At 40.4% G+C, this 21,577-nt stretch overlaps 1 protein-coding gene across 2 annotated transcripts in view; it reads left to right on the forward strand.

Annotated features, from left to right (window-relative positions):
• MARCHF8 (membrane associated ring-CH-type finger 8) overlaps positions 1-21,577 on the forward strand; it is an 88,982-nt gene that overhangs the window by 20,102 nt on the left and 47,303 nt on the right. For both annotated transcript variants that reach the window (XM_054277258.1, XM_054277259.1), the window contains exon 2: positions 1,408-1,586. In XM_054277258.1, the coding sequence (XP_054133233.1) occupies positions 1,491-1,586 (96 nt within the window). In that variant the 5' untranslated portion in view covers positions 1,408-1,490. The remainder of the gene's footprint in view (positions 1-1,407; positions 1,587-21,577) is intronic.

Here is a 21,577-nt window from a genome sequence, read left to right on the forward strand (position 1 = left end):
AACAGCATCAGGCAGCAGATGGAGTGTGTGATTGGGATGCAGCAGGCCTTGCTTACATTTTTGGTTTTGTTCATCGTTTTCTCTACAACCTTTGATAAGTCTTTCCCCCTCAGTGAAAAGAGGATAGTGAACTGTCATTCTCCATATAAAGTGCCTTGGAACCTAATTTTTTTTCCCCTATTGTTTAATCAAAACCAATCAAAATAATTGATCCTGTTTTCATTTTACACAACTGCAGTATTCCTGTGGAGTCTAGTGGAAATAAGCCAAGCTTTTTAGGTTTGTGATTCCTTGAAATATGCTGAATGGTCTGGTTCTATCTTCAGAACTTCCAATTAAATGTTAAATAAAAAATGTGTACAATATAAATTAAGGGTATGCACTAAGTGCTAAGATATACTATTTCCAAATTATTAAACAACATAATACATAGGGCATTTATCTAGTCTCTGTTTTTTGCTTTTTCAGATTCAGAACCAGACAAACAAAAAGTTGTTATGTTATGGAAGCAGAGGAACAGTGCATCATTCAGTTGCCCTGTTTAATATAGTCCCTGCTGTGTTAATTCCTTTCTAATCTGTTCTTTAAACACAATTGATTGTGTCTCATTTATGGCAAATTACATTCCAAATAAACACGCCATGATATTACGTGTTTCAAAAAGCTTTTTATTTATTTTAACTTCACTAATGTAATAAAAGTTATGCCTGCCTTTCAGATGAGTATTGCCAATTTTGGCTAATTTATGTCTATCACTATCTGTCCTATGTGTAATGCTTTCCTGTTACATTAGTAGAAGAAGGATAAAGTGTGTGTAGTCCTTCCAGTGAATTCACAATCCCTAGTAAGGGATTTTGATTATATTAATCTCTAATAGTCTTAGGAAAGGAACAGCTCATGTGATACATCTTTCAACTGTTACAGGTTTATATGAATGACAAGAGCCAAATGCAGGCTATTGTCTGTTTTTAGCCAAAGCTGCAGCATTCAGGTGTTTTTAGGATGACTCCTGAGGCAATTCCATGAAGTATGGGGGTTGACAGTTTAGGAAACTTATCTGTGTGAGCCTTGTTCCTTGAACCTCCAGGTAGCACTCTCAGCTTGGAGAGCTGCTCTTCCTCCCTCTCCCTGTCCAAGCAAACTCAAGCATGATCCCTGCCCTCTTGCTCTGCTCTTAGAATGCATTCAGAACTGGTTGAGAATTTATTTGTTCATTTTGCGTTAATTGTGCTCTGACCTGTATAGTTAAAATTCTTTAAAATTTCCGCGTCTCTTCTCACCCAGCAAGGGCACCAGAATCCAGAGAAAAAAAGACATATGTCTTGGTCCAGTGGATGGCATAGCTTTGATTTAGAAATTACTGCATTTCAAGCTACTTTAACATAATCTAATATTTTTATTTTTCAGTTGCAAGGCCTTACAATGGCACAGAATGAGCACTGCGTTCAAGCCTCCTTCCTGTAAATGATAGGACCAAACAAGGCGGTGTGATGAACATGCCACTGCATCAAATCTCTGTCATTCCAGCTCAGGATGTTACCTCTTCCAGAGTCTCCAGGAGCAAGACCAAAGAAAAAGAGGAACAGGTATTGTCAGATATGCTTGATTTTCACTGGAAATTATCTAAGTATAAAATGATAGGGGTTACCAAATCAGACCTGATTCTATTCCAAAGCCCCAACTCCTTGCATTACTGCTGCTTTTAGTGAGGACAAACACTACCAAATTATCTTCTTATTTTTGTGTTTGCTATTTTAAAGCAGCTGTCTGCAAAATTCTAGAGATTGTTGTTGAGTAACTTCTGCAAAATGCAAGCTACAGCCATCTATTTTGCATAAGAATTCAAGGCAGATAGAGATTTGGATGATTGCTCTAATACCATTATTGTAGAAGCTGTTACAGGTGTATTTAAAGAAAAATTATATGGAATGTGAACTCATATATGTAGCCATGCATCCTGGTTTTCTTTGCTCTTGGTGGCATGTAGTAGCTATGCTGTATTTCAAAGTGACTAGAATATCACAAGGAGGGCTGTGTACACCTTATGTATACATACTCTATTGGTTTATGCAATATGATTTGTATTCTTAATTTGGGAGTGTGTGTGAGTGGAATCAATCTGAGGTCTTGCTGTGGTGCTAATGCAAAAATATCTGCAGTATCTACTGATTATAAGTCCAGTAAAATCCATTCAATACACTACTTAACAGTTTGTAATAGCATGTGAAGAAGACTAGATTATATCTAATCTTTGCATGTCAACCTTATTTATCTGGGCTGTGTCTGATGCAGCCCAAAAACCTTAATGTGCATTGTGCTTTAGTGTACACTGTACTGCATTGATCTTGTATTATCTGTCAGTTCCACAGAAACATCTTTGTGCTTTTGTAGCTTTAACATAGATTGGCGTCAGGAGAATATTCACATTATGGTACAGCTGCAGGGCTTGCTTTGTGGGCTGCTCAGCAGTGGTTAACTCTGAGGAGACCTGGGGTGGTGCTGATTACAGATAGGGTGTAGCTTATCTATAAGGGACTAGAAAGGCACCATCATGTTACAGTAAGGGATTCACCAACACTAACTTTGAGTAGGGTAAAAGAGTAATTTCTGATGCGTTGTGATAATTTGCCCTGATGACCCATCTCACCTGATAGCTGTCTAGATTGCACCTATCAGAGTCACCAGGAGAAATAAACTGTCCTAGTATTGACTGTTTTGATTTTTTTCCTTAGTAACATCTTAATGGATTCTAGCCCTTCAGATGCTTAAACCAGGTTCTTAATTAGGCTGGTACACTGCTACCTTTGGTTGCTAGAACTAGGCAAGAAGTTACTCTCACAGAGAAGATGCTCTCAGTCCATAAAGCACCTTGTCTCAGGAGTCTACTGTCACTTCCCACGTGTCACACAGAGTTACTGTCTGGGCAGCTCCCTGGGTAAGAGGGCTCTGCTGTTTCCTCCCTTTGGTGCTCTCCCATGTAGTAACTGTGAGTGCTGAGAGTGAAACAGCTCCTTTGTCAAATGCAGGGCAGTGAATTTACTACTCTGCTTTGGGACAGTGGAGATTAGGAGGCAGATCAGAGCGACTTGGGCCTCTAACCATGCAGTGGGCTCAAGTGAGAGTCTCAACTCTTCTTCTAAACATGTTTTTAGTTTCCAACACAGTGACTTCAGTGTTAACAAATATCCCTTGTGTTTCCTTCATGACAACTAGTGGAAATGTTGGTTATTGTTCCCCTTGCTGGGTTGCTGTTATATTTTCAAGCCTTGGCACATTAGAAGCAGAACAGAATACTTGTTTAAATATGTGCAGTGTTGAAGAGGAAGTGGGACCATGCAAGCAATAGATTAGACTAACTTGGAAACACTTTGTTTCCCAAGTCTTGTCCCTCCTGTCTTCATCAGCATATTCATTCATCTCCAGGTGTCCTGCATTCTGCCAAAACTACAGCTGGAACAGCTGGAGCTCTGGGTGAGCTGTCAGCTGTACTGATACTGTGGGTGCTCCTGTGCCCATGAGCCTGGCTCTTATACTCCCTTCCTCACTCCTGCTTCTGGTGTTAGCCTTTAATGCTGGATCTTGCAATGAGCTGGAGGGCAATCAATTTGTTAATGTGCTGACTTTGACCAATCCAGTTAAACTTTCATATTGCATCAGTTAGCTTGTTCAAGGATACTTTATAGTCAGAGTCCCTGTTAACTCTTGGATGCAGTCCAGACCCACTGGGCAAGTCTGAATTTTGCTCAAATTTAAAGAATATAGTAAAGGGGAGATGGGATGTAAGAGAGAGAGAATTTCAAGATTATCCTTGCCATATTTTAAATGAGTTTTTTTGTTTCAAAATACCTGTTTTCTGTTGAGATAGCAACTCCAAGATAAAGGGCAGCAATGCAGCTGAACATGATCCTGTATTGGGCAAATCTGCTGAACAGTTGCACAACAACACAGATAGTTGTTGTGCCCTGGATAGCATCTACTGTACAAGAGATTGATACTGGGTAAAACTGAGAAAGAAGGTGTTCCAGTACAAAGTCAGTGTAACTTCAGTACTTTAACATTTCAGTTGCATAAGTTCCCATTAGACAATACAGGTCACAGTTATTTTCTTATGTTGTAGTGGGCCTAGACACAGTTCTTATGTCTGAAATGTTGCAAGTTTTTCTCAAAAACAATTGTATATTTTTGCACAATTTGAGCCAAGTACCGTAATTTTCTTACCTTACCTTTATTATATAGTAAGAATAGTAAATTTCTTACTTTTTCTGTGCAGGAACAGTAAACTACTCAAACTAATGTGTACACTGTAGTCTTAAAATATTTTGAGTTGTACAAAGCCACTCAACAATCTGAACAAAATCAAACCACAGTCAAAACCAATAGTACTGTTTCACAGATAAATATGTGGGTTTGCTTTGTAAGACCAGGCTTCTTAGACCAAGTGCATTTCCAGGTGTGCACTTTATAGATTGAGCAGACTCAGGTACATATCTCCCCTGTTTATTAACAAACTGTGGCTAAAGCCAAGGTGAATAAAAGTAGAGTGTCATCTAGCACATGAAATTTTGTCTTGCTTTCATTTTTGCTATTTCAAACCAGACCTTTGGCTTGTTGGTACCTAAATCCTGCATTGTAAGAAGTCCTTTGGAGGAAAGGCTCATGAAGCACAGCAGCAGAAAATGAAGGACCAAGGTGCCAAGAGAGAGAACTTCCACCAGTCTCTGAAAAACCAGTGTCTTTCCTATTTCCCAGAACGTGCTCTATATTCTGTTGTCTTTTGTAATTCTGGATGTGGTTAGTTATCCACATTTGTTGTAGAGCTGCAGAGGAAGAATTCTCAATCTGAACAGTACAGATCTCACTACTTCTTCTCTTCTATGCTTCTGGTCAAGATGTAGCTCTTTTATTTCAGGTTAAGACTTGGTTTTATTCTAGCTTTTCTTTCTACGAGAGGAAATTTTCTGGACTACTGTTTTGTAACTAAATGAAGAACAGCAAGAAATTCTTACCACCTTTGTCATTACAGTGCAGTTTTCCATATTGAGTGATGTATAATACCTAGGCATGCTTAATGGCAGATTAAATTGTAGGCTCAATACCTGTGGAAGACTGTGGCAAAAATCTTATTGAATTTGAAGAAGTGTTACAGGGAAAGATTTTTGTCCACCCTTTCTGGTCTATGTCCTCAGTGTATGTATACGTAAGAGCCCGATAGATTCAGGTTAATGTAATTTTCAACATTTAAAATAGTTGAAATCTGAAGTTAGCAGCAATATTTCATGAAACTTTTGTCCATTTCCCCAGTAAAATAAGGAAGGTTGTAAAGGGATTATTACTCTTGCATTTAACTCAGATGAACTGATAGCTTTAAAGGCTATTAATAACCATCATTAGCTTCTTACTTACCCTTCACTAGGAATAGCTTCATGCTTGCCTGATTTAAGGGAGAGTTGCTCTATTGTGTGTGAGAAGCCACAACCCCCTTCCCCTGTTTGGTGGGCAGTATGCTGGCAGTAGTGTTTCCTAGTGCATGCAAAAGCAAGCAGCCCTCAGAATTTCATGGGAAACGAGGAACGATGCTGGCATGTGATTGAGGTGGTGTTCTGCATTTGTTACATCATTGTCTTTTTGAGGGCTTGCTGCCTTCCTCGCTGAAGCAGACTGATATCTGCTACAAGTTGTTAGTGTCACTGCAGTGAGTGAAGCTCCCTCAGCAGTAGCTTTTCACCGCTCTTCTAAAAATGTGCACCAGTCATGGCCTCTGGTGCTGTGATCTCTGCAGATCTCTTAAGCAGATCAGGGATGGGTGGGATCAGCGATGGAATGAGAGATCATGAGATGTTGGTGCAAGTAATTTTTGGGCACAGTACTGTTCCTTCTCAATAACCTCAACCTGGGAATCAATGCCAAGCTGTCATCAAAGATCACACAGCATTTATCACAGATGCAGATCAATGTTCTAGTCAGATTTAAACTTGCTGATTCCAGTTGATCAGCTGAAACTCCCTTCTGCTCACTTCTCTTGTTTTCTAAGTGCTATGCAGTATTACTGGCTGCTACATTCTCAGCAGAGATGCTGTGATTGTCTCTGACATCTCCAGGTACTTCTCAAAGCTGTCATCTGGAAGATACTGAGTGCCTCATTTGTGTAGATGGAATTATGGTGAGAGAAGCACATTGTGATGTATCTTCATAAAGTTCTTCTGCCTTTGTAATGATCTCCTGCATCCTGTAACAGAAAAGGCACTGTGGCCTATTGATTCAAATAACCCACTTCTTACTGTAAAAGCAGGACTTAGAGAAAAAAAGCAATTGATGCATTTGCAAGAGTTTGCAGCCATAGATCAGTATTCTCAAGGTAAATGTGTGTGCTTTATGTTATTGAATCTAGAGTGACACTTTGAGAGCTGTTTTTAAGGTACAGAAGCACCCTGACTTTCTCCATTCACTTTTTGGACTTGGAGCTATGAATGTGGTCTCTGAGTGGCTGAATTTGGCCCAGATACTCAGGCTTTGTAAGGCTCTGTGTGGGTGTGTTTGGTTTTGCTTGCCCATTAAACTAAATCATTCATTAAACAACCAGGCTCAAAATCCTATGTGAATATTACCCCTTTTATTTTTTGTACAGTGACTTGTGTGTTTATGTGTAGCTATGTCATATATTAACACGGGGCCCGGTATTTTTCCTTTCTGAAGTTTGCTTTGTATCAAAACTGGCTAACTATGGAAGGGTTTTTGTCTGAGTATTCTTTATCTTTCCTGTGAGAAGCAGAATGTACTTCTCCTGCTGTACTTCTTGTAGGCATAGGCTCAGAGTGGGTGGGAATTGTGAAGACCTTTCCTGACAATTCAAATCTTGGTTTTTACTTTGGGTGTTTATCAAAGGATTGTAAAGCATTTCTCAGAAGAAGTTACACTTTCCACTCTTCCTGCCTCTTGCCAGCTTAAGGGCTTTCTTCTACTGTCCCATGTGTTCCTGGCAAGAGCATGGCTTACTTTGCCTTTGGTACCTGGAAAACTGTCAAGAAGCACACAGAGTGAAGCCAGGCCTGAATTAAGCCAGGTCTGTAATCTGGAATTTGTTTTTCTTTTACCACCTGCTAGATGGCATTGGGCAAATCCTTTGGGTTCTTGTGCTATCCTGACTCCCGTCTGTGAAAGAGGGCTGGCACTGCTGACTAGCCTTGTACATGACTCCAGGTGTATGGATAAAAGCTGAGGAGCTGGAAGCCTTTGTCACTAGGTCCTCTGAGATGTTTGCTTTGCCAGAGTCCAGATCTGCAGACGCTTGTGCTGGTGGCCCAAAGCTGTGCTGCAGAACACGCTGGGCATGGGGTATGTGGAGAGCAGAGGGGTCTTCCTCCTGGTGGTGAGCATTGCTTGATCTCTGTTGTGATGCATGTGCAAAAGGTTGTGACTTTGCTAAATTTCTTCCGCTCTTATCGTGCTTGAGTGCAGGGTAAGAAGCTGGTCCTCCCTCTCAAGCCCTACTCTTGGAAGCTAGCACATGCTGCTTCCCAGCAAACCCCAGTGAAAGGGGAAGAGAGGAGACAGGAAGAGGGAGGGGATGGGATGGGATGGGAGGGAGCTGCTCCTGCTTGAGTAGTCCTAACAAAAAGTCAGATCACGCTGTTGGATTCTGCATTGTGTTTGTTTTGGAGTGTGTACAGCATGTGTGTGTGAGGAAGGGAGCAGATGGCTGCTGAGTGGGGATTAATTACAAAAGCAAAAGTGTGGGAAGTGGTTTCTGAAAGGATTTTGAGGGAAAAAAGAAAACTTTATTTTAAAAATTCAGTAAACATTATGAAAACTAACAGCAGTAGATACAGCAGCAGAGATTTAGGTAGTGATTCTTAAGAGAAGAAGCTTCGGCAGTTTCCGATTTTGCAGTTTGCTTATAGTCACTCATTTGTTTACAGTTTCTGTTTTGACTTTGCTTATTGCATGTGAACTCCTTACTTTGATGTCTCGAGTCCAGAAACTTAGAGTTAATGATTATGATCTCTAGCAGTTGCTTTAACCTGAATTTTAAACCACCTCTCCAACATTAACAAAATCTGTCTGGCTTTTATTAGCAGCTCTCTTAAGTAAGCTGAGAGCCATTCCTCAGAAAATATTGTATTCTAAAAGTGCTGATGCAGTTTAATTACATGATAGTCATGTATGCTTTGGTGGTGTTTTGCAGGTCTGTTAATGTTTCTGGTGTATGTTAATGTGCAACAGCTTTCCATAAAGAGAGCCCTGGATGTGAGCTCGTGACTTTGGAGTTTATATTTTTTTTCTTCCCTGGCAGAAGCATGCCTGTTTGTTTGCCTTCTAATGAGATGTGTCTGTCAGTCATGATCCCACAGTGATGTATATGTGCATATAAATACCTGTGTTGATGAAATCACCACAGCTCCACAAAGACATTAGTCAAGACTTGATTGTAGTGTGCAGTGATTTTCATCATCCATTGCCTATACTGTTTCTTTCAAGTTAGGCTGTCAGATTCCTGCAGACTGATTTTTAAAGTTTGCTGTTCATTAAATGTAATTTCTGTAAATGAGACACCCCAGAAGTACAGATGGTTTTCCCTCCCGTAGGATGTTTTGCCTCATGCATTGATGCATAAGGAATGACTTCGTTGATTTGATCTTTCAGACAGATGTGCTTCTTTGCCCGGTAAAACAAAGTAGGTTGGGTTTGGAGTTGTTTTTTAGGGTGTTTTGTTTTGGGTTGTTTTGAAAGAAGAATGAAGACTAACAATTCTGCCAGGAGGGCATGATGTAGTACCCTTAATGTACTTGAACCTCAGTGAGTTTTAAAACTGTCTATTTTTAAGCTGCTGATTCCCCTTAAACCCTGCACCCCAGTAGTTTATAGTTTAAACTTCAGCAAAATTTTATGTAGGCTTAGATTTGCACCTTGAACTTAGTTAATTCTACTTGGCCTTTATGCCACATATGAATAATTCTTGACAAGGCCAGGGGAAGTTGTTCTTCAGAAGTTGCTCCTCCCTGCTTTGCTGAAATCTAAGCTGTTAGGAGTACAACCTTCTGAGTCAATAATCCTCACACCTAGAAACAAAATCCAGCTTTGGGATTCATTTAGCTTTCTTGGTCCCAGAAGTGATGGTCTCTCATCTGCTACTAAACGTGTTTCTGTCTGGCAGAAGACATAGCTCCTGTTTTAGGAAATTTCTTACGGAGATTTTTGCATGACAGCCACAAGTCAAAGCATACTTTTATTGCTGAGCAAGCTCATGTGTGTATTGTGTGAGGTCAGTGGTTGAAATTCAGAATTTCATTTTTTAGGAGTCAAGAACTGAATTCCAAAAACAAAGGAAGGAGCTGGATTCGCCTATTTGTCAAGGTTTAAGTTTATTTACAGCCCAGTACTCTCTTCCTGTAAAAAAGCACTACTTTGATGTTGATGAAAATGAGTACAAGTGGGCTGTTTAAAATTTTTTTATTTGCTTGAATGTAGACCACATTTGATTCCTTGTGCATCTGGACTACAGGTGGCTGTTAGTGTCAGGAAGAGGGTTGTCCTTGAGTTTGCAGCATTTGACTTCACCCTGTGCTGAGTGAGCACTGCATGATTTCACCATGTTCTTTAAGGGTGCAGCATTTCTGCTGTTCCTGGAGGCAGGAATCCGGGGCAGTGTCACCAACTGCTTTGCACACATGTTGTGCATCTGTCAGGGTAATTGGAAGTAGGTGTGTTTAGCACAAATATTCATATACTCAGATTGTATGAGTGTGGAAGCAATTTTTGGTGTATTTTTAAGATTAGAACATTTTTAGTAATAAGTTTGCATCTTATGCTTAGGTTTTTCAGAAACCTGAAAGTAATGAAAGGGGGTGTACATCTAAATTTTTTGTGTAACCTACTGAGGTCTATATCAAAGCTGGATTTGGAGTCATGGATTTCCAATATTCACTCTCTAGTGTGTAGTTATGTTCATTTGTCAAGTGTATTGTATGTAGTATCTCATGTGATAATTATGGATTGGCATCAAATTCTTAAAAAAAGTATGAGATTATCCTTTTCCTAGAATTTAGAGAGGGGAGCCTAAAAAAGATGTTTTAAAAGTTTAAAAGAGTCTGATCTTGGTGGTTTTGAATATCACCTAATCAATTGACTTATTTTTCCTGTAAAGTGGTTAAGGAGCAGCCTTGTAACACATTGATAGCTTTTGCTGAATGGAAAATTGCAAAATCAGAACTGTTTTAGCCAGCTGTGACTAGATGCACAAACCCCATGTTGGTTGTAAAGTTTCTTCTGGCAATCATCTGCCTGCCTATTTCTAGGAATGTTCCCAAGCAGTAGATGCAAGAGGAGATGGGTAATGTGTTGCTCAGGTTGAAACAAGGTGTGTTTACCTTTTTTACCTCAGACAGTGGCTTGTGATACTTTCTTGCTTCAGTTTTAATAATAACAGTGAAAACTTGTGATTGATCCCAGAGAATACAAAAGAGTTGTTTGGGCTTGGTTTCCCTCCAATATTCTTAGGAAGGTTTATTGTTATTCAGATGGCTGAAAGCGTGTTATTTGGGTAAAGATTGCAAGGCAGCCTTGTATGCAGTGAAGTGAAACATTTGCTAATTTTTGCATCTTAATTTCTCTGAGCTGGTTAACAACAGTTAAGCAACTTCCTTCTGCATGCAATACTGGAATGTAAGGTCCTCTTTGGCTGCCAACAAGCTTCAGGTACTCCAGAGACATTGGAGTTACTCTGAAACATCCACAGGCAGACTTGTGGCAGTGACCCCTAAAGAGAGGGTTTCTTTTTTCATGCTCTATGGCTGGGATATCTGGGAGAAGTGAAACACAGCTATTGCATACCTCTGAACTTTAAACCATAGCCATTTTAAGTTAAGGACTGAGAAGGAAAGCATTAGGAGAACATGGAGCATTAGGAGAACATGAACTCCTAGCATTAGGGGTTCATGGGAACATTAGCAAATTAGGACCACTGGGCCAGTGCTGATTTGTGCTTAATCTAAGAAAAGGTATCTTCTCTCTTACAGCTGGGAATAGGACTGAGCTGGTTCTCTTCTGTGATTAATACAAAAAACTTGGCTATTTGTCTTGTAATTACCCCTAATCAGCAAGCAAAAAAATCTGTATCACTATATAGTGTGAAGTTCATGCAGAAGGGGAACCGGCATGTTGGAGTGCAGATTAAAGTTTTAAACAAAACACCTATTTTTGTATGTTTTTAATATGCAAATCAGAATATACACACCTGCATGTCTGAATATACCTTCTCCCCCTGTACTTGGCACTGGTGGGGCCACACCCTGAGTGCTGTGTCCAGCTCTGGCCCCTCAGGTTGGGAAGGACGCTGAGATGCTGGAGCGCATCCAGAGGAGAGAACGAGGCTGGAGAGGGGCTGGGAACACAAACCCTGAGAGGAACCACTGAGGGAGCCTGGAGAAAAGGAGACTCAAAGGTGACCTTAATGTTCTCTAGAACTCCCTGAAAGGTGGTTGTAATTAGGTGGGCTTGGTCTCTTCCTCCAGGCAAACATTGACAGAATAAGAGGACACAGTCTCAAGCTGTGCCAAGGGAAATATAGGTTGGATATTAGGAAAATTTTTTTTACAGAAAGAGTGATAAAGTACTGGAATGATCTGCCCAGGGAAGTGATGGAGTCACCATCCCTGGATGCGTTTAAAAAAAGACTGGATGTGGCACTGGGTGCCATGGTTTAGTTGAGGTGTTAGGGCTTGGACTCAGTGATCTTGAAGGTCTCTTCCAACCTAGTGATTATGTGATTCTGTGTCTGTGTTGTAGATATATCTATATATAGATATGTATGTAATTTTTAGACACTGGTAATAAAGGGTTAGTTGTCCTAATTCCTAGCTAGAGTCAACATAGAAGTAGCACCTCCCACCCCCAAAACTGTTTCACTGAAAATGGCTTGTTTTATTTTAATGATTCCTTTGAAGTTTGTAACACTGAAGGCCAGCAGGGTTAGCCACATCTGACTTGGAATTACCTGTGTTATGTTGCATGTAACTACCCCTGTACATTGAATCTGTAACTCATGGTATTTGGAAGTGGCACTTTAGCTTTCAGCCTTGATTTGAAGATGCAGGGTAAAGCTTCTTAGTTTATAGTTTGTTTCCATGCCAGCCACCATCGCAGTGCACAGAAGTGCTTTGCCTGCTAGTTGCTAGCAACTCTTTCTTGAGTAATTGAAACAGTCTCTTAAATTCTGCTTTTGGACTTGTGTGTTGAAAACAAGTGGGATCATTCACTTTATCTAAAAACTTACAGATAAAATTCTGGAGTCTTAACCCAATAGGGTGTTTCCTTCAACATTGTAAATGGGGCAGGGGGAATGAGGGATGGAAAGGTATCCTCATGGGGCCTCCCTTGTCCTGTTTGAAAGTAAAGGTTGGGACACTGGAAAACCAAGTGTCTTAATTACAAGACATTCTGTGCTGCTCTTGCTGGTGGGATTTCAGTGGCTTTACAGTTTTTGTCTTCTTTCAGTTCTCCAATGCTACCTTGGCAGTTCAGAGGGAAAACTGAAAACTCTGCTTGCTCTAATGCAAGGGTGAACGGCATTGATCCTGTCCTCAAACCCCATTCAGGTTCTCATTTCCACTTGTCACTTCTCTATAGCTTTCTACAGCTAATCCTCTCCTGTACTTCTGCTTTGTAAGCTGAAACCCACATAATTTGCAATCACAGCCTGTGTGACTTCTGTGAAAATAAAAGGCAGTTTTAGTACTGTGGGTTTTTTTCCCCAAATCAGTTTCATATGCTCTGTATCTGTGAAGTGTCTGTAAGCTTCATCAGCCTGCTAAGCTCTGTGTCACCTGTATATATAACTGGCAGAGCATTTCCTATGCTGTTTTTTTTAAATTAATTTCCATGTTATTATTGAAAGTATTGACTGATGCCTGGCTTAGTACCAATCTCGTGAAAACAGCAGAGCTGTCTTAATTTGAGAAGGCCAACATCAAATCTGTCATCAGTCAGATCTTCACCAGTGGAACATGTTTTATATCAGTATCATTTGTTCCATTTTTAGATGAAACATTTGAGAAGAGAAATAGAAGGAAACACTCCTCTCTATCAGGCATAGTAAAGGTGGGAGTTCTACTGAGCTAAAACAGACCTTTAGAAAAATGTTAATAGGAGACAACAGACTGGCTGAAAAGCCCCACCCAGCAGATGGGGTGAGTCTGATTGCAATAAGGCAGCTCTTCCTCCCAGTCCCATCCTGAGCACGACTGCTGCAAGGGATATTTCTTCTGCAAGAGTTAGTGGGGAGAATTTCAAGAGTGGGTAATGTGGCAGGTATGAGAGTTTAATTTACAGTGTTTGTTCTGTGTGTTTTGGAGCCTGAATAACTAATGCCATTCTGAAAGATGCATTTTAATGGTTACAGGAATGAACTGACTGAAGTGTATAGGACCTTGCAGTTTCCATGGGAAGCTGGTTCTTTCCCATGAATTCAGTTGGGGAGGAAGAAAGACATCCTGGATGTCTGGGCTGTGTTGTCCCCTCAGAGCTTCAGTTCCAGCTGGATCATGTTCACACCAGACTGTTTAATCCTGGGGGTTTTCCCCTTATCATCTATAAACTTCTGCTTCTTCTTGAATGTAGATGCAGCAAAGAGCACTGCTGCTGTTCCTAGATGTATGAGCATTTTGAACTGCCCCCAGTCCAGCCAGTCCCATGCTGAGCATGACTGGTGGCAGTGCTTATCTCCTGAAAGCATTCCCAGTTTCAGCCTCTGTCCAGCCCTGCTGCTCTGCTTCCAAACTGCCAGGAATCCTCATGCTGCCCCCAGGAGTGATCAGAAATTTGTATTGATTGTGCTAAATCTCCAGATTCAAATATTTGCTTTCATGAGTTCTGGTATCCAGGTCTAAATATTTTAGCAGCTTGGTTAGTTTCAGTCAGAAACACAAACCCACCTGTAAACATCTAGAAGATAAATAATAACTAGTAGAGCCCAGCAATTCCTTAAAAGCTTCTTTCTGACCTCTATCTACCTCTGGTGCTACAGCTGCTCATTTAAAGGAACTACTTTAGAAGTCCCAGCCCGCAGCACCTCATCCAGTAAAACCCAGGTATCTTTCCTCTCGCCCCCTTTGAAATGCACTCTCATGGTCTGTCCTCTTCAAGAAGATGTTCCCTGTGGTCTCACTGCTCACACATATCCCACCAGGAACTCGGTGGCAGGCTCAGGTGCTCCCTGTGTCCCAAGAATGATGGAGGGGTACCCCACTGGAACACAAGAAGTACATTGTTAAAGTCCTTCTTTTAACACTGACTGCTCTCTGCCTACCTGTAGTAAACCTGAGGCACACCCAAGTCTCTGGATTGCAGAGGGAAGGCAGGCAGATGAGATCAACCCATTTTTATAGCCTTTCTGGTTTTCAGTGGAGTCATTAGGACAGAAATAACTAAATCTGATGTTCTGGTTTATAATCAGAATTTTTGGGGGTTTAATGCAGAACCTTGAACCCCTTGGCCTGTTGTCTTCCTTCTGGTGAATTCTTCTTGCATATTTGGGTAGGTTTTGGCTGTTGTGATTTTTTTTTAATCTGATGGGTTGTTTCTTGGGGTGAGTTTTTTTGGGGTGGTTTTTGGTTTTCTGTTGTTGTTTTGGGGACTTTTTTGAGACACTTTTGAGGAAGCCCATACAGTTCCTCTTCATAGCAAAGTTCTGGTTTTCACTTTATTCTCCTAGACTTCTCAAATGTTCATGAAAGTGACTTAACTAGTTCCTGCCTGTGCAGTTTTTGTTGGGGAGAACTTGTGTGCAGTTCAGGTCTGAACTCAGTTCTATTTTATGAGGCCAAAAAGCAAAACAGAGTCAAAAATGTAGATGTGATGGGAAATAAAAGCCTTGCCAAGCCCCATATGCCCCTTACTTGCTTGGCCATTTCATTTCATGTTCAACCATCCGGTTTTTGATAGTCTGAATTGTTTTTTTGTGGATTTGGATTTTTGGTAGGTTTTGTTTTGTTTTTTTCTGTAGTCAGTCTTTTAACTCTTTTTTGAAAAATTCTTCAGATCCTACTGTTATAGCCCACTCTTGTTTTATAGTTGCTTTATTAACACCCACAGTACTTGGGTAAGCAGCTCTTGATTGCTTTGCAGCATTGTGAATTGCCTGTTGCAGTATTTGAGTTAGACACAGGCATCAACAAAAGTCAGCTCCTTCCAACAGGTACTGCTGTCTTTCTGCCTTTTCCATAGAAGCATGGGTTGGAAGAGTGGCTTATGTGGAATTTGTTAACACTTGTTACAGTTTGGAGACTGGTTCTAATTTAATTAAAAACTGCTATAAAATCTTCACTACTTTTTTCTACTGTGAAATTCACATGCACAAGCACCTGCAGGATCAAAGTTCATTAGCTTGTTCAGTGTGTTCCTGATTGCTGGAACTCCCTTCAGTCTTGTTTGTTTGGAAGATGTCTGGTGTACCATTGGATCTGCACAGCCTGCATGTTTCACAAGCCAGAGAAGAGCAGAGCAGTGCTTGCACAAGCATGATTACGGGAACGCACAGGCAGGAAACACTGCCTGGTATTTAACATCTCCTTAAGCTATCTTTTCCCATTACACTTTATGCCATTCAAGCTGGTTCTCCCTTCCCTCAACCCTCCTTTGAGCTTAGGCCTGGGAAACATCCATCACCTGTTCCTGGGCAGTACCAACTGAGATGTCAGCAAACAAGGTGCTTGGACACACAGACACTCCAGAGAGGTTAGCAGGCTGAAAATGTGAGGTGAATTGCCCCTGGCTCGTGACTGTCCTGTGGCCAGGGAAGGACCATAAGTGCTCACCCTCTGAGAGTGTATCTGCTGCTTGAGGTGTGCTGCAGAGAACTGACCCGCTCGCTGCTCTTATTTTACTGATCAGGGATAACTAATCTCTTTGTACTGCGGGTTTTAATTCAGAATAGTTGGGGTTTTGTTCAGTCAGACATCAAAGAAGTTCTGATTGGCAGCTCAGAAATTTGTGTAAGGCCTGAAAGGAGGATTTATAGGAAATGAGCAGATGGTCTAGTAGAGAATTTCCCCAGGAGGCTGCAGTTATTTAAAAACGGGAGAAACTAAATAGACTGTACCAAATTTCACCAAAATTAACTGGCCAGCCAGTAGCTAAATACTTAACCAAAATTATTCAGCTTGGCCCCTAGCATAAGCATGTAGTGAAGTGATATGTCTGTGAGTTTACACACATTATTCCAAGTTTCACCTATTAAGTGCACATGAATGCAAGATGATTTTGCTAAGCACTGTTCTGTGGGGAGGCCTTTCCTGCATCTCTTCCTTTCACACTGGCAACATGATTATTCAGGCATGCAGGAGAATGCTACAAAATGTTGCTCATATTAAATGAAATATAAAGCTGTTCAGCTGAATGCCTTTAATTTTTAAACTGCTCTTTCTAGCTTCACAAACATAAGGCTTAACACATTGGTTAGATTGCAGTATTTTGGAAAAAAACCCAAGCAAGCAGTAGCTTGCTTTATTTCGGGATGCAAGACTCAAGAGTATGTTAACTCTAAGTAGTCAAATGTTGCACGTCCATTTAAAAAACCCATGAACTCAAGTCACTTCAGAGTTGTTTGCCACATGGCTTTAGACTTTCAGGATTCTTGTTTCCAATGTGGTTTTTTTTTTCCAGAAGCTCTGATACCTAGAAACCGGAGGTTTTGTATGGGAATGGCTGTCTAAAAATGGACAAGCAGTTTTTTAGTGCAAACCCTGTGATGTCAAATGAATGGATGAATTCAAAAACTGTCTGAGCTCATTATTCTTTAAAAACTTAGGAAAACACTTTTTTTCTTTTTTTTTTTAGGTAAATCTCTGTGAAGCACCCTCTTTAGAAAGCCCATAGGCTTTAATTCTCTCATTACGTTTTCAGTTGAATATGCAGTGGAGAGAATGCTCTAAGAAATGGTATGCAGTAATAAAATGTGTTTAATTACTGTCACACTCATCTGTTTATGTTCTGGTTTGCTTCTCCCAGAAACTTACACATAACACCTGGTGTTATGGGGGCAGTACCGTGGGCCACCTGCACACATAGCTCTGCTGAGAGTTCCTTGGTGTAACGCTGGTGCAGAACGTAATTACACCGTATTTCTCTTCCAGCTTGTTGTGTTTGCATAATTCTTTGTAATGGTAGTAATACACCTATTGAATTTAGAAACCAGCCTTCATAACCTTTCACCCCCCCTCCTGAAGTACAAAGAGGAAGAGGGTAGATATCCAAAGGGCTATGTGAAATTTTTAACTGAGCTTAGAAAACATGCTTCCCTTTATAGAAGCCTTAGAAATGTGTATTTATGGCATCATTTTCCCCCTCCCCTCCAGCAAATCATGTCCATTAGCCTCAGAGTTAGAGTCTTTGAAAATAAAATTTCTCTGAATTCAACACTATCTTCCAGATATGAAAGAAAAGATCTGGGTAGTGAATCCACAGCAGCCCAAGTTCAGCTGAGGCAGAAGTCTGATTGTAACAAGATGTAGCCCTTTTGGCTTCCTTTGCAGGGACTGAGGCTCTCTCCATAAAGTACTTCTGCATCTGTCGTGTGCAGCCTGGTTGCTTACCTGGTGTACAGGGCTGGATTTGTGCAGAGTCCCTGCTTTCTCACCATAGGAAGCCCAGCTAATTCTCTGGAAGCTTCTTGGTTTCCACATTTTAAAGCATAGTGGAGGAGCCTGAAGGAAGACATTAAGGCCTCAGTTTTTATATTTTAAGATACTTTGCCTCCTTGAGGTTCGTTTATTGGTAGATATTGGTAAGTGAAGTGTTTCGATAACCTTTGTTATATCAGCCAAGAGCTGATAATGCTTATGTGGATATGATTTAGCATTGGAGTTTTTCCTTTTTAAAAGGAGTATTCTGTGTTACTGAGTGCACAGGATATGGGACCAGCTGTGTTGGATGAGACAAAAGGTCTGTCTAGTTCAGGGTGTTGTCCTTGACCTTGAGTAAGAGGGAGAACATAAGAAATTAAGTATTTCTACAGTGATCTTTGCCACCAGGTTTGTACCATGTAATTTTGTGGTAAAACTTCATTTTGAATGGGGTGCAGTCCTCTGAAAACTTCAGTTTAGAAGTTAATGTGGCAAGAACTGATGAGGGTAAAAAGATGGAGTTGGTCTGTAAAAAAAAAAAAAATTGCAGTTGATGGAAAGGTAAATCCTCTTCTGTGCCTTGTGGTGTGTATATCACATTCCTGAGATCACAGGGTATCACAGCAAAAGCACAACAATAAATGTAACTGTCTGGATAATGTCATCTAGACAGACATAAGTTTGATAAGTTTATGAGCTTTGGTCCGTGCAGGAGGGTCACCTTCAGCAGAGGTGAAAGAGGAGTCCTTCCAAAGTAACAAGCAGTCATAACTGAGCTTCAGATGACTCTAATATTTTGAATATCCCTTTCTGTTTCTAGTCTGTTATCTTCATCTTTTCTCTCTCATCTTTTGTGTGAATTGGAGGTAGAAAGCAGGAACTGGCTCTTTAGTTTTGATGTGACCTGAGACATGTGATTTCAGAGCTGTCTAGAGAATTAAGTTATGCCCAAACTGAAGAGCTATGGTTTAGAATTTAGGAAGCTGCATGAACTCTCTCACTGTAAATCATAGAATCATTTAGGCTGGAAAAGATCTCAGTATCTTGTGTCTAGTGATTAACACTTCCAAGTCTACCTCTAAAACACAGCCCTAAGCACTACATCTTTTAAATACCTCCAGGAATGGTGACTCAATCACTTCCCTGGGCAGCCTGTTCCAACAGTTAACAACACTTTAGGTGAAGAAATTTTTCCAAATAGCCAATCTAAACCTCCTCTGGTGCAATTTGAGGCTATTTCCTCTGGTCCTAACTCTGGTTGCTTGGGAGACTGACAAGCCACGTTTCCTTTACAGGAAACTAATGGCTTTTGAGAGCCTTGTCAGTTGTGTTTGGACAGCAGTGTCACTCGGATTGCAGTGATACAGGAATGCCAAATAACTTGATGTGTATCTAACAACGAAATTGAAACAAAATAATTCTGAGAAATAGACCTGAATCTACAAGTAACATTTGGCTATTGCAGTGACTGTGTTTGCAAATAAATTACCTGCAAATTACTCTTCTGTTTTTTCACTCTTTGGAATACCTGAAAATTATTTTTGTAGTTGGCTTGAAAAATTTTACTGACACAGCAAAATTTTTTGCTTAAGAGAAATAAGCACATGAACTTATCCCCCATATTAATCCACCCCCTAAGTTCTCCTGAACAATTTTTTTTTCTGTAAACAGGCAACTGAACTCGCCAGCTGCAGTAAGCATTTTTTCCACCTTCTTGTACAGTATTATTTTCTGGCCTGTCACATTCTTTTGCTGTTTTCAGTCTTCATCTTTACACAGCTTCTCTTGCATCACAACCCTAAAGAAAAACTAATTATTAAGCAGCTGAATTTACAAGTGCTATGTTGTCCCAGAGACATGATTCTGTGCTTATCATGCCTTCTTTGACTTGTAGCTGTGTACACTTTTATTAAAGAAAAAAGAAAGTCACCAGCTCTATTTGACTAATGAGGAAGGAAAATGGATCTGGAAGGGTCATCCTCCTTGCTCTTTGGACATTTGGAGAATTGTCATGCTTCATAGCACAAAAATTGCTGAGGAGTGCTGTGGGGAATTGGGGAGAGGTGGACATCAGCTGCTGCAAGGAATGGAGCATGTACATAGGAGCTCTCATGCATTATTCATCACAAGCACTTTTCACTGTAATCAGCTGGAGGAAGTAGTTAGTCTAGTTTAAGCTACACTAGTATTTATATTTAGGCGACTTAAACAAGCCCAGGCAAGTACTGCACCAACTCTTTCTATTAATCTGCAACCAAATGTAGGGCACACTGCAGCTCTGCTTAGACCCCTCTGTCTCTTTAGGCTGAAGAGCAGGAGTCATGCAACCAGGAAAAGCTGCACTGAGGATACACACGTGCATTCATGCTGGAAAATGAAGCTTCAGGTAGGAGAATGTCTTGTCAGCAGAGGAATGCTGTTGAGCCCTGCAAGATAATTGTGGGTCAGGGCAGCCTCTGTCAAGGGAGGCTGCTGGAGAGGTTCCTCCTTAGAGTGCTACCTAAATGGTCCTTTTTAGTGTCATACTTTGTTCAGTTCTAGTTATAAAGATGCATTATTTTCTTTTAACATGTTTCCTTCATTCACACTGGCATTCTTCTAAAGGTGCTGGGGTTTAAAAGTAGGGAGTCAACTTGCTGGTTTTTGGAAATTTTTGAGTTGTTTTTCTTTAAGGTAGCTTTTTAATTTTATTGGTTATTTAGCACTTCAGTTTGGGGGGAAGGTAACCTTAAGAAATTCTGTTAAAACACAGCTGGGTGTGATAAGCCTTCAGCTCCAATGTGTCTTTTCAGAGGGTCTGTGTTTGAATGGCTGCAATATCTGCTACTTTTAATTTGCTGAATAAAGATGCTTGTAAATAGGAGCTTCTGTTCTCAAAGCATATCTGCATTTTCTAATGCTACCAGTTGCTCTAAAAGAAATCCGTAGTCTGTCTTTGAAAGCTTTGTATGTTTAAATTATTAAGGCTCTAGCCATACTGTTAATTCAGTTTTAGACAAAGAAGGGGATTTTGCAAAACCTTATGGAACAATAACAAAGGGTCTTTGTTCTGTTCTGTGAGCGTTATTTGCTGTGTAATGTGTGGGTTTGTGCATGTGTGTGAGAGGGAGGTACACAAACACATAATCTCATTTGGCAAGAATGTTCAAATGTTATGTGCTTTGTTTGTCTGAAATGTGCTTTTGTGTGTCTGTGCGTGTGTGTGCGTGTGTGTGTGTGTGTGTGCTGCCTCTGGCTGAGAGCTGCACTGCACAGGTTTGTGTCCTGCCTCTTGGGGATCTGCTTGAACTTTGGGGAGATTGGCATTTATCCATCTATTTGTTTGTTTATTTATTTATTTTAGTGGGCTGATAAACTTGACAGTGCAAAGATCAAGAGTCAGTGCTAGACACCAGGACAAAATGGTGCTTTGCTGTGCAGATTAGTTGTTTTCTTTTCAAAATGATAGCTTGAAGTCCAGCCCAGGATTTAGTAAATAAGCATTGCTGGTGGAAGCAAAAATTGTCAGCTTTGTGTGAAATCCTCCAGGAGATTAATGATCACATGTTTTTGGTGGAGCTGAAATGTATGCTGCCTGCCAGTATGTTGTCTTCCAAGATTACTTGATCACCTAAATAAAATTTGCATGTACACAAGAATATGTTATTTAGTGACATTTCTTTTGTGCCTTTTAACAGTTGGGAGTTACAGGATTTTGTCCCACACATTATCAGTCTGTGGCTTTGGTAGGGGGACACATGTATGCTTTTGGTAGTCCTAAATAACTTGAAATGTTGACTCTAAAACTTTAAAAGCTTGTTTTGACTTTATGTGTGAAAGGACTTCAAATTTTTATGCTGTGCATACACTGAGAATTGTTCTCCTACTTGAATTTTGCAGATGCTTCAATATTTGCCATAAGATAGAGAGCTGGCAGTCTAATATTCTCTTACAACTAAATGTATGACCTTTCAATGTGTAAGATC

The sequence above is a fragment of the Melozone crissalis genome, unplaced genomic scaffold, assembly GCF_028551555.1.
Source record: "Melozone crissalis strain CALT ecotype California unplaced genomic scaffold, PUWL_Pcris_2 ptg000019l_1, whole genome shotgun sequence".
Taxonomy (NCBI): domain Eukaryota; kingdom Metazoa; phylum Chordata; class Aves; order Passeriformes; family Passerellidae; genus Melozone; species Melozone crissalis.